Source organism: Geotrypetes seraphini, chromosome 8, assembly GCF_902459505.1.
Source record: "Geotrypetes seraphini chromosome 8, aGeoSer1.1, whole genome shotgun sequence".
Lineage (NCBI taxonomy): Eukaryota > Metazoa > Chordata > Amphibia > Gymnophiona > Dermophiidae > Geotrypetes > Geotrypetes seraphini.
This window is the reverse complement of record NC_047091.1, coordinates 88,437,581-88,451,271: the sequence shown is the minus strand read 5'-3', so window position 1 is coordinate 88,451,271 and position 13,691 is coordinate 88,437,581. Positions and strand designations below refer to the sequence as shown.

Here is a 13,691-nt window from a genome sequence, read left to right as displayed (position 1 = left end):
ATTTCTGCTCACCAAAAGTCAACTCAGTCTTTTTTCTAACAGCTAGAGAGCCTTGAGGCTGTTCAGCCAATGCTACCCCTTCTCTTTCCATTGGAGGTTTTCTCGCCCATTACCATCAACATTGGTCTTTGGTCACTACAGACACGTGGGTTCTACAGGTGGTGAAACAGGGTACGCTCTTCACCTCTGAGAACCTTCTCCAAACAGATCACCGAGAGAGTCCTCTTTCAACTCCCAGCAGAATTCTCTTCAAGAACTCTTGAACCTTCTGCAACTCAATGCCATCGAACCAGTACCCCCCTCAGCAGAAGGATCAGGAGTTCTATTCCAAATACTTACTCATAGCAAAGAAGATGGGAGGTTTACGTCCAGTACTCTACCACTGAGCTCTCAACAAATGCTTAAGTCAAAGAAATTCCGAATGCTCTTTTTGGGAACTTTACAAAGTCTGACAACTTAAGTTCGCAAATTTGCCTCCATGTGCTTACGTTAGTAGCATTGTGCAAACAATTTGGTAAGGTTTCATAACCTTGGTATATCAGTATCAGGGTGTTGTTTATGCTCGTGGAGGACATAAGAGTCCAGTCCTCCGCGGTAGCTGGTTGTTATTATAAACCTTGTTTTCTGCTATAGTTGTATCTGCTGTTGTCACTGTTTAATAAAAAAGATTTACATTAAAAATGTTTCTTGTTAAACTTGGCAAGAGTGAAAGTGAAATCAGGGACATGTTAGTCCAAGTTTATGGGAATATTACCATGAAGAAAACAGCAGTGTACAAATGGGTTAAATATTTTTCTGAGGGGAGAGAAAGGGTCACTGATGATGAAAGATCAGAGCGGCTAGTAACGAGCATAATTGATGAAAAACATTGCAAAAGTTCCTTGAAGTGTGCAACAAAATCATCAGCTGACCGAGAAGCTTAGCAGACCAAGTAAACATCGATAGAGAAACAGGAAATCTTAACTGAAAATCTTGGAATGAGAAAGGTGTGCGCAAAAATGGTTCTGAAGGAGCTCACCGCTTAACAAAAGCAAATCAGTTTATTGAGACCTTTTGGAGAGACAAGATGTTTTGGGCCGTGTTATCACGGGTGATGAAACATGGGTGTACCAATACGACCCTGAAACAAAGCGTGCACAATGGAAGCCAGACATTTCACTGACCAAAAAAGTTACGCCAGTCCAAATCAAGATGTTGCTAACCTTTTTTGAAATTGGAGGGATTGTTAATTATTAATTTGTACCAACTGGACAAACAATTAACCAAGTTTACTATTTGGAAGTGCTGAAAAGGCTGCGTGAAAGATAAAAAGTCTTATCTTTTTGCCAACAACTCATGGCTCTTGCATCATAGCAATGTATCAGTTCACATGGCACTGCCTATGAGGGAACTTTTAGCTAGAAAACCCTCCCTACTCACCTGATATAGACCACAGTGACTTTTTTCTTTACCCAAAGATAAAGGAAATATTGAAAGGTACAAATTGGTGGTGCTCTCTGGTACCGGCTACTGTGCTGCTTTTATGCCATCTTTCTTCTTGAAACTATTTGCTTTCTTCAATTTCTTCTTTTGGAACATAAATGTAGTTAACTCCGTGTATATTTTGGTCACAAAAGTTAAATAGATCCTTTGGCGTCAATATTTGATCCGTTGATGGTCTTTGGAGGTTAGCCCGGGCAGCCAGTCGTTTAGTTGTTCCACCAACTCCATCGCAGGGTGATTTTCCGTGGTTAGTTCCAAAAAAATTCCATTCAGCCTCAATGTTGAAATCATTTCTGTGATTGCACAAATTCACAAAGTTCTTGTAGTTTTTATATTGTGCAGCTGAGCCGTCACTGAAGTAGTATATTTTGGTAATGTTTGTTTGAGTTACCAAAAATTCGATCAACTTTTGAATAAACACGTGTACAGATATCGTATCATGTTGCATATGATCAGAAATAATGCAACAGTTTACAACTTGCAATGTGCCCACTTCATTGAGGTAATATGCAACAAAAGGATGTACCGTAGCTTGTGAATTTTCCCAGTGAAAGCCTTGGGCGGCATCCTGTACAACAAATGAGTAATTTTCAGCGAAATCCATCAAAACGATCATTTCCGTTTCTTTTAAGCCTGTCTTCAACATCTTCAAATATTCACTTTGATGTTTTGAAATGAAATGGTGGCTTGTCAACTTCCAAATCTTGCTTGCAAGTCTTTCAATAAAGTTGTCCATGGTTAGTACGCTTGTTTCTAATGTTTCACGGTCAGCGTGAACCCATTGCTTAAATTCTATTGATTCTTCTGGATCTAAATCCTTGAATATTTCTTCCAGGTATGCTGTTAGTGCTTCTTCACCAGGGCAGTTTTGACATCGTTGTAGCATACAGTCCTTGACATTTAGGTCGCACACAGTTTTTTCCATAAGAACTTTGTAGTTCTCTTTGACATTGGCGCCTTGTAGCATGAGCTTTACATTTTGATGTATCGTGCAGACACACACGGAGTGTGCACCTGATGCACCAACGGTTACACACCACTTTGGCCTGAGCTCACATAATTTGGAAAAACAATTTCAGTTCTGTATTTGTTACAGTACGCCATGTACAGCTCTTTTAAATTACACAACAGCAGCCGCTTTTGCTTTTGTACTTTTAAACCATTGAGGCGGACTGAAATGCAATCTTTTTTGCCAGGACATATTCTGCTGAATTCATCGTCTTCATAAAAATCTTGAACTCTATTTGCAATTTCTTTTGGAAGGGACTTGCCAATTTTTGCATCAGGTATAGAACAAATGCCTTTCTCTTTCTTTACTTTTTGGGCTGTTCTGACCATGCGCTCTGAAACGCCAAACTTCATTGCTGTTTCCTTTATTGACCAACTTTTTGGGGCCATCGTCCCCAAATAATTGAACTTTCATTGACCTGTTGGATATTGCAATTTTCGTTTTCATTTCTTCAATGAGGTCAGTATAATCTTCACATAAATTGCATTCTACAGACTGACGAGACGGCCCAACTTCTTCAGCTGAAACTCCAGCAGCAGATGTAATCTTCTTGGCTATCACATTCTTCACACGTTCAATTTTTCGTATCACATAGCCGGCTTTATCTCTACTAGCTAACCTTTGAATTTTCAATGGAGAGGTTCCTAAAGCAGTCAAGCTTTGATCAACTGCATCGGAGATGCTGATATCAAAATCGTCTGAAGATGAAGATGCTGCAGTAGCTTCACTCATTGAAACGTATTGGGCTTTGCACCTACTGCAAAGTTTCTGACCTGGCTTGATATTTATTTTTGCCACTTTTCTAAAATCATTAGACATGGCAAGATCGACTTTTAACAATCCACTTTGAACAATGTGATTTTTCTTTTCAAATGGATTGCAACACGATGTTTGCTTTAATTCGTATTTGTCGAGATACTTTGCTTTGTGGTGGAGGCAGATTTGGTCTTTATCCATCAGTTCAACTTCAGAGCGCCGAGTGATAAGCAATTTTTCATCGGTTGACAAATTATGTAAAAAAATGAGCCCCCATTTTTTAGAATAAAATGTGCCGTCATGACACTTTGACAACAATTTTTGGCCAGTGGCACAGTCTGGCAGAAAAGGATTATTATTAGTCGATTCGTTGGCATCCATTTTAAACTGAATTAATAATAATGTGGCTCTGAAAAAGAAAACAAGTTGTAATTTGTGATCTGCATGCAACAAAATTATCACCTCAATTTCTAGTTAGGAATAATCATTAATTAAGAACACTATAATTGTACCCAAAGCTTGAGTAAAAATAAACAGGGAAAAACAGTGTGAAAAGTGACATAATTGTAAGTTGTAACGTAGGCCGTTGCCATGGTGACATCTCCCAACTTTGTCCCCCTTTTTCGGGCATTGTTAACCTGCGTTGAAAAATGAAGCCCACTTTTCTAGGGGGTTTGAAATATGCTCTTTCTAATGAGACTGATTTGAAAGAGTTTCTGAAAGGTATTTTTCTGTAAAAGCAGGCTGAAAATACCCTATTTTTGGCCTTTTTACACAAATTAGCAACTTTACACTTAATTTGTAAACTAATGGAAAGAGCTTGGAGGTTGAAATTGTACTTTTGAAAACAACGTTGTACTGAGACATGCGCCAAATTTCGCATTTATTACTCAATTATTGTGGGAGCTAAGTAATGTCAAACTTTGACTTTTTTTGGAGCACTAATTTTTTCAGCCAAGTTTACTGTAATTCAGCCATTCACTCAGTGCTCGACAAAAATTATTATTGGTAGCACTGAATAGAGCTCCAAAAGTTGTGCAGGGTAGCTAAGTTTCAGTTTTTTTGGAAACATAGCTCGTGAGATATTATGTCTCAAAGTTGTCAGAATGTCACTGTCGTACTGTATGTCATTGCAGTATGGGGTCAAACAAATGGCTATATCTCCATGAATATTCCACAGGCGAAACTAAAACTTTACCAAAGTTCGTTTGATACATGTGGGACTTTGTGCATAAAGTTTTATCAAAATCCGTGATGGTCATGCAGGGAGCCCTTGATCACTTGACATGGAATAACCCGGAAGCCACTTTAGGAGGCTGGGAAAGGTCTGGAAAAGGGAGAGCTGTTACTGGACTTGAAGGGAGTTAGAAGGATCTCTCCTGCTGGGAGGGGAGGAGGGAAAGGGATGGGAAGAGAGTTAATGTTGGATAGAGGGAGGAGGGAAGAGAGAAGAATGAGAGATGTTGCTGGGAGGGGAGGAGGGAAAGGGATGGGAAAAGAGTTACTGTTGGATAGAGGGAGGAGGGAAGGGAGAAGAAGGAGAGATGCTGGGAAGGGAGGAGGGAAAGGGATGGGAAGATAGTTAATGTTGGATAGAGGGAGGAGGGAAGGGAGAAGAAGGAGAGATGCTGCTGGAAGGGGAGGAGGGAAAGGGATGGGAAGAGAGTTACTGTTGGATAGAGGGAGGAGGGAAGGGAGAAGAAGGAGAGATGCTGCTGGGAGGGGAGGAGGGAAAGGGATGGGAAGAGAGTTAATGTTGGATAGAGGGAGGAGGGAAGGGAGAAGAAGGAGAGATGCTGCTGGGAGGGAGGAGGGAAAGGGATGGGAAGAGAGTTAATGTTGGATAGAGGGAGGAGGGAAGGGATAAGGAAAAAAAGGGAGGGTAGGGAGAAAGAAAAAATGAAGGAAACAGCTGGCAGGGAGATTACAGGAGGGAAGGGGGTCAGGGTGGAATGGAGAGATCAGATGAGAGAAAGGGGAGAGAGAGAAATGAGAAAGTAGAGAGACTGATGCTGGAAAGGGGGTCAGCAGAGAAATAAGAGAGGGATAAAGATACTAGATCTGGTGTAAGAGAGATAAAAATGAAGAAGGCAGTGAAGCTGGAATGAATGATGTAAAAAGGAGAGAGGAGGATGGACAAGGAAGAGGGGCATAGAAAGAAGTCAGATACATATGGAAGGGGGAGGGGGCAGACATTGGATGGAACGGGCAGATGCTGGAAGGAAAATAGTGAAAAGAAGATGAAAGCAGAAACCAGAGACAACAAAAGGTAGAAAAAATAATTTTATTTCTATTTTGTCATTAGAATATATCAGATTTGAATTATATATCCTGCTAGAGACATAACTGGGGACTGCAGTATTCTGTTAGCATGATATTTCTATGTAGCATTCTATAATAACTTGGCTTGTTCAGTTTTCTTGATAGTAGAGGGGATATATGTGAAAGGGAGGGGAGACAGGGGTTTTGTTGGTCCGTGCTCTGTATATTTGTATTTATAAAATCACAATTGTTCAGAATATTGTTTCTTTTTATACTTTAATAAAATACGTTCAATATAAAATCATAATTGCGGCTTATGCAGATGGGATCAGATGGTTTGTGGGGACTGAGCTCACGGAGATGGGGCGTAAACGGGGTTTTTAAATTTTAGTCCTAGTAGTTTGCCGGTCCACAAAATAATTCTTTTATTTCTGCTGGTCCACGGGTGTAAAAAGGTTGAAGAATACTGGTCTAGACTGCTCTAACTTCATACAGTTGGTGAGCTGTGACAAAGTTAAAAAAAAAAAGACAAGAAATGGAGCATAAAGTGGTCCTGAGGCTGCTGTTTTTTTTTTTTTTGTATGGCATTGTTGTATATGGGTTTTTGGCACATTCAGTATGTGCGCTTCAAAAAAATAAAGTAGCACAAGTGTGATTTATGTGGGTGCCCAGTGGTGGATGCAGCTGGTGGGTGCACAAAATTGTTCCAGCCACCTTGAGGGGGACCTGGCATATCTGTCTGCTCTTCGTGCGTGCACTGCTTGTCGGCAGGAGGCACTGGTAACACCCGACTCTCACCTGCTGCCCACACCGGGGTTTCCTCGGCTGCAGGAGGTCTGGCAGATTTGGGCTTGCAGACCACTAGGGAGGCAGGGGATTCCCTTGTTGCTGTGGCTGCTGGTGGTATTTTTGTAGCAATGGAGTTTTGCTTTGGTGCCGGGTTTGATTTCAGGTGCTGATTTAGTGACAGCGCTTCCTTCAGTTTTGGCGGGAAACGCATCTTTTGCCCATTGCCTCAGGCGACCTTGCTTCTGTCGTAGAGAGACAGGAACAGATCTTAAATTTGTCTTCTGCTCATGCTACGATTTCTAGATTGTTGTTTGAACCCTGATTTTATGTTAGCCATGTGCAAGACTTATTTACAGGGGGTTGTGCTTCAGTTCCAGGGGTCGTCTGGGTTTTTTTTCCTTTCCACAGCCACTCTGTTCAGTCTCTTGCTTCAGTTGCCTGGTTTTGACACAATCCCTGGAATATCGTGGAATCTTATTCCACATGGCAGAAGGCTAAGTCATTCTTCCAGAAGTACGCAAACAGAAGCTTTGTGGTCAGATTGCAGATCTGTTGACCAAGCCAAAGTCTACTACATGGCATTACCTTTCATTACAAGTCCTTGGGTTAGTGGTGCCCTGGGCAAAGGCCCACATGCGCCCCCTCCAGGACGTATTGCTATCTCATTGGTCACCAGATGCAACATGAATTATTGGCTGCGCCCAGTCTCTGACAAAAGGGATCCTGCTTCGGATCAATTCATGGGTCATCTTAATGGGTGCCAGCTTGTTTGGCTTGGGGGCTTATTGCAGTGGTCATTCAGTACAAGGCTAATGGACTCAGTCTCAGCAGAAAGTGGTCTATCAGCAGACTGGAACTCTAAAAAGTTTGGATGGTGCTGGTCCGACTGCAGTCTTTGAGGGCGGGTGAAGCAGTCGGTCTTCTCTGACAATGCCACAGCAGTGGCTTATGTAAACAGGCAGAGAGGTACCAGGAGCACACCACACCAACAGGTTAAGGCATTGTTCTGTTGGACAGAAATACACCTGCAGGCGATCTGAGGTGCATGTGACTGGAGTGGCCGGTATTTAAGTGGATTATCTCAGCAGACGGTCATTAGACCCAGGAGAGTGGACATTGTTTCTGAAAGCATTCCAGGCCATTGTGAGAAAAAGGGGTCGTTCAACATTTGACCTCATGGCAACTACAAAGAACAAGAAGGCGGATTTGTTCTTCAGTGCCAAATACAAGTCCAGAAGTAGTTCAACCACGGCCAGAGACCGGGTTACTGTACATATTTCCCCCTTGACCTGTGGTAGGCTGGGTGACCCTCTGGATAGCTCATCATACAGGAACAATAGTTCTTGTAGCATCAGATTGGCCCAAGCGATCATGGTATGCAGATATCGTTAGTCTGAGACTTCACTCGTTTTATAGTGCATCTAGACTTGCCCTCGTAGGTGCCCTAGAGTAGTGTTTCACAACCCTGTCCTGGAGGACCACCGGGTCAGTTGGGTTTTCAGGATAGCCCTAATGAATATGCATGGAGCAGATTTGCATGCCTGGCACCTCCATTATATGCTGATCTCTCTCATGCATATTCATTAGGGCTATCCTGAAAACCTGACTGGCCTGGTGGTCCTCCAGGATAGGGTTGGGAACTACTGCCCTAGAAGATCCAAAACACTTTGGCTTTATGGCATGTCTCTTGAGCACACAGCTCTAGTCCAAAAAGGATACTCAGAAGTAATCATTGCTACTCTTCTTCGAGCCAAAAAAGCTGATGACTATTTCAGTGTATGCTAAGGCATGGGAGACATTTCAGTGCTGCAAAGAAAAGTTAGAGCCGGGCAATTCCCCCATCTCATCTGTACTGGCATTCTGTAGGAAGGCCTTGACAAGGGAATAGCAGTAGCATCTTTTAGAATTCCAATAGCAGAAATCTCCTGTTTCTGAGGCTGAGAGAAGAGCGCTTCTCTAGCGGCCCACCTGAATATAGTCAGGTTCCTAAAAGGTGTCCTGACACTCCTCTGATTCGAGAACCGTTTCCATCCTGGAACCTTAACATCTTACAGGGTGAAACCCTGCTTGAGCTCTTACAGGAAGCTTCCCTCATGGATCTGATGGTTGAAGCAGTCTTCTTGGTGGCAATTACTTTTGCCAGGAGAGTCTCAGAATTGCCGTCCCTGCCGTGCAGAGAGCCATTTGTCTGGATCACGGAAGTGGGAGTGACTTTGTGGACGGTTCTCTCCTTTCTGCCAAAGGTCAGTTTGGCATTTCATACCAACCAAGAAGTTAAACTGCCATCATTTCACCTCACAGGGTCCAAGAAAAAAGACAAGGCCTTATAGTTTTTGAATGTTAAGTACTATTGCATTACCTGGAGGTGACCAATGAATTTCGTGTTTGGGATCATCTTTTCCTGTTAACCAGTCAGGTGAGACGAGGCAGACCCTCTTCCAAATCTACCATCTCCTCTACATACATCAGTTGCGGCAAACAGCCACCTATCTCATTGAAGGCGCGTTAAAGTAGCAGCCTCCTTGGTTGGAAGCCAGGGCGATTATTCCTCAGGAGATTTGTAGGTCAGCGACCTGGTCTTCCCTTCATACTTTCCCCAAGCTCTACAGGGTGGACATAGCAGTACAGGAAGATGCTGCTTTGAGTCTTTGGTGCTATGTGCAGGCTCATCTCTCCCACTGTAGACCTTTGAGATTGCTTAGGTACGTCCCTATGGTTCAGGATACCATCCCTATTGCACTGGGAAAAAAAAAGATTAGGTTCTTACCTTGATAATATCTTTTCCAATAGCCGAACAATTATCTGATGCGCCTGCTTTCTGACTCAGTTTAGTGGTTAGCTACACAGCTAAGTTTTTTTTCCTGTCTGACTCTGGATTATGAAGTCTGTGTGTAAATGTTCAGGTTATGTTCTTGTCTTATTTGTATTTATCTAACATTCATTGTTTCTCTTAGAGGCTTGTTAATGCTTTCACATTACTGTTCATTCAATGCTTCAGAGCATTGAATTCTTCAGAGCAAATCAGACATTTATGTTTTGGGGAATTCCTTGTATCCCTTCTCCTGTTTCTTCTGTAGGGGCTATTGCCAGCTTTGGTACGAATTGAAAAGGGCAGCTGATACCGGGGAGGAGGAGCTGAAAAGCTGTGATTTACATCTTCTACAGAATGCTTGTGAGTAGGCATGGACAGCCCTATGGTTCAGCATACCATTCCCTTGTGCTAGAAAAGATATTATCAAGGTAAGAACCTAATCTTTCCACTTATATTTCTGTAACCCTTGCCCTCTTAGTGTCCCTGCTCCCAAACCTAAAACAAAAAAAAACCCAATAAACTAAATGAAATAGAAAGTAGTTTTAATTTTGGGTTGTATTTAAACTGAATTAAATGATATGACATTTTTGATACCTGGAATACTTTCCTTTTAGCTTGACTATAAGGTTACTTGGAAGAAGTTGAAGGAAGTATTCAACATGGCTGGTGCGGTGGTGCGAGCGGATATACTAGAAGACAAAGAAGGGAAAAGTCGTGGAATTGGCACAGTTACCTATGAACAAGCCATTGAAGCTGTGCAAGCTATCTGTATCCTTCTAGCTTTGTGTAACATTTTTATATAATTAGTCTCTAAGATAACATTTGATTTTAGAATTTGCTTAAAATTCAATTTACATGCTAATTAGATGTGCCATAAATACTGTTCACATTTTATGAACCTGCTATCAAGAACTTTCAGCACATTGCAGCCACAGATGTTCAAGTCAATTGTCTTTGTCTGGAATGCTTTAATGAAACAAGGATTTTATACATGCTAATTTTGTTACTAGTTCCTTTATTATGTATGTTTAACCTGTAACCCGTTCTGAGCTGTTTGGGGAAAACGGGATAGAAATCAAAGTCCTTTAGACTGGTCCAGATGCTAAGGTTTAATGCTTTCCTACCACCAGATGGAAGCTGAGAATCTCTTTTGTCATTTAAATCGTCTAGCCATTTTTATTATGATTCATGGTGTATCAAGAATAAATTGAACCTGAACCTATAACTGTCCTGTGCAGTTCACAACCAGCCAGTAATCCTCATATTAAGCAGATCATAGATGTGGTCTAGTCTGTGTAGTTTAGTTAAGATAAGCCAAACAGTGCAGCCACAGATGTTCGTCAGTAGTCTTTATCTGGGATGCTTTAGTGAAATGAGGATTTTATATATAGTCTAAGACAAACAGGCAGCATATTCTCACATGTGGGTGATGTCATCCATAGAGCCCAGTATGAATGTGTTAAGTGAACTATCACTTTTAAGTTTTAAGAAACTTCATGACTGCCTGCACTGCTCATGAGCGAGTACCTCTCTGCCTGATGTCTGCTCGTGGTCAGTTCTTAGTTTTCTAAGCATAGCCTTGATGTCACAGGGTACCGATTCCAGATCTCCATTGAGGTGTCGGTCTACCTCTCATCGATCTTTCATTAGACATTAACATCAATCCTCAACATCACAGCATTGACACTCATAAAAAAAGTGGTTGCACTTTTTCAAAGCATCAGTCCTTCGCTCTTCACCAAATAAGACACTCTGTATTGAGGCCGAGACAACCTTGGTACTCCATTCTACTTCAACTCAGCAGCAGAGTTCTACCAGTTTTTCCATCTCTGCTTACACAGAGTCAAGGATCTCTACTTCATCCCAACCTGCAGTCTCTACACCTGCAGCTTGGTATCTCTCAACATAACTCCTCTTCAGTTTTCTCAACCTATAAGAGACATTTTAGAGGCTTCTAGAAAGCCTGCTACTAGACACTGCTACCATCAAAAATGGACTAGATTTTCTACATGGTGCCTCTCTCAAGGTTTTTAGCACCTCTCTATTCCCTTCAGATTATCTATCTTCTCCCCCAATTCTCTAGTATCTCTCTCTTCTCCCTTTCCCTTTTCTGCTATTCCTTCTCAATTTTTCTACCTCTTGTCTACTTTCTTTCCAGTCCTCAAATTCCCTTTCATTGTCTACCAACAGCTTGCCACCTCTTATGCTCACCTCTTCCAATATCTCCCTCTCTTCCCCTCGCCTAGCCGCCTCCTCCCTCTCTTCCCCTCGCCTAGCCGCCTCCTCCCTCTCTTCCCCTCGCCTAGCCGCTCTCTTCCTCTCGCCTAGCTGCCATTTCCCTCTCTTCCCTTCGCCTTGCCGCCATCTCCCTCTCTTCCCTTGCCTAGCCGCCACCTCCCTCCCTTCCCCTCACCTAGCCGCCACCTCCCTCCCTTCCCTAGCCGTCACCTCCCTTCCTTCCCTTCGCCTAGCCGCCACCTCCCTCCCTTCCCCTCGCCTAGCCGCCACCTCCCTCCCTTCCCCTCTCCTAGCCGCCACCTCCCTCCCTTCCCCTCTCCTAGCCACCTCCTCTTCCCCTTGCCTAGCCTCCTCCCTCTCTTCCACTTGCCTAGCCGCCTCCTCCCTCTCTTCCAATTGCCTAGCCGCCTCCTCCCTCTCTTCCCCTCGCCTAGCCGCCTCCTCCCTCTTCCCCTCGCCAAGCAGCCTCCTCCTTCTCTTCCCCTCGCCAAGCCGCCTCTTCCCCTCGCCTAGCCGCCTCCTCCCTCTCTTCCCCTCGCCTAGCTGCCCTCTTCCTCTCGCCAAGCCGCCTCCACCCTCTCTTCCCCTCGCCAAGCCGCCTCCACCCTCTCTTCCCCTCGCCAAGCCGCCTCTTCCCTTGCCTAGCTGCCACCTCCCTCCCTTCCCCTCGCCTAGCCGCCACCTCCCTCCCTTCCCCTCGCCTAGCCGCCACCTCCCTCCCTTCCCCTCGCCAAGCCGCCTCCACCCTCTCTTCCCCTTGCCTAGCCGCCACCTCCCTCCCTTCCCCTCGCCTAGCCACCTCCTCTTCCCCTCGCCTAGCCTCCTCCCTCTCTTCCACTTGCCTAGCCGCCTCCTCCCTCTCTTCCACTTGCCTAGCCGCCTCTTCCCTCTCTTCCACTTGCCTAGCCGCCACCTCCCTCCCTCCCCCTCTCCTAGCTGCCACCTCCCTCCCTTCCCCTCTCCTAGCCGCCACCTCCCTCCCTTCCCCTCGCCTAGCCGCCACCTCCCTCCCTTCCCCTCGCCTAGCCGCCTCCTCTTCCCCTCGCCTAGCCTCCTCCCTCTCTTCCACTTGCCTAGCTTCCACCTCTCTCCCTTCCCCTCGCCTAGCCACCTCCATTCCTTCCCCTCGCCTAGCCACCTCCTTCTCTTCCCCTCGCCTAGCCGCCTCCTCCCTCTCTTCCCCTCGCCTAGCCGCCTCCTCCCTCCTCTCTGCCCCTCGCCTAGCTGCCATCTCCCTCTTCCTCTCGCCTAGCCGCCACCTCCTTCTCTTCCCCTCATCTTTGCGGGCGTTCTTCAGAATGTTCTCTTTCTGAGGTGTCCGGACATGGTAACCGTTCTCACAAGTCCCACATGACTGCCCCAAAGCTTCTCCTCTGATGCATTTCCTGTTTCCGCCTGGGTGGCTTGCGTTAGAGAAGCTTTGGGGCTTGTGAGAAAGGTTACCACGTTTGGACACCTCAGAAAGAGAACATTCTAAAGAGCACCCGTGAAGGTGAGGGGGGAGGGAGGTGTACAGAAGAAGCAAAGAGATGCCCGGATGTGGATTTTTTTTTTGGGGGGGGGGGGGGGGTTTATGCCACTGCCGGTGGGAGGGAGCTAGTATCGCAAGGAGGGCTGCTGACTAGGAGGGGTGGGAAGAGAAGCAATGAGGCAGATACTTTACTGTGTGGACAAGGCCTTTTACTGCTCCACAGGGTGGTGAATGACGTTGACCCTGTGCCTGTGGTGACCAGTTTTTTTCTTCATCTTTTCGGCGGGTTACCCGCGGCTAGCCATGGGTAATAATCACCGTGTCATTCTCTATCTGGATGTGAGGGAAAACTTGCATTCTGTTCTTTTGTGCTGTTAATGAGTGAGCACTGAGCTATGGAAGCTTGAGGTAGCTCCAACTATAGTTCTTGGAGTACCTCTGCAATCATACCTTACAGTTTGGAGAGTTTGAATAACCGTTACACCCTTGGATCCTGTCCGAAATCAAGGGCTGCCATCTGATTGTGGTCAGCCTCTCATAGCTGGGATGCTAATCTCCCAGAGCTGAGGACACTAAATGAAAAATTAAAGGCATGGACTCTGAACCTTCGTCTTCCTAGTCCACCAGAGCTTGGTTCCCAATGAAATCTGCATGGTTCCTTGGGGTGGATCCTGTGCTTTTCGCTAAAAATCCTGGCACTACCTCCGCCAAGACCCCTGCGGAGCTAGGTTGGCATTTGAAACCTGAAAAGGCTTCGTACATGTGTATGAATTCGGGAACCAACCACTGTCCAGGTTGCCTAGAGGGTCCTGGCAGCGTCTCCTTCACTGGCTTCTGGTGTTTTTCCACTGACACATGGTTGCACTTTGCTG

General features: G+C 44.9%; 1 protein-coding gene across 3 annotated transcripts in view; it reads left to right on the top strand.

The window, feature by feature from the left end:
• Positions 1 to 13,691, top strand: part of HNRNPM (heterogeneous nuclear ribonucleoprotein M) — a 238,142-nt gene that overhangs the window by 109,166 nt on the left and 115,285 nt on the right. For all 3 annotated transcript variants that reach the window (XM_033956537.1, XM_033956539.1, XM_033956536.1), the window contains exon 7: positions 9,725 to 9,878. In XM_033956537.1, coding sequence (XP_033812428.1) covers positions 9,725 to 9,878 — 154 coding nt within the window. The remainder of the gene's footprint in view (positions 1 to 9,724; positions 9,879 to 13,691) is intronic.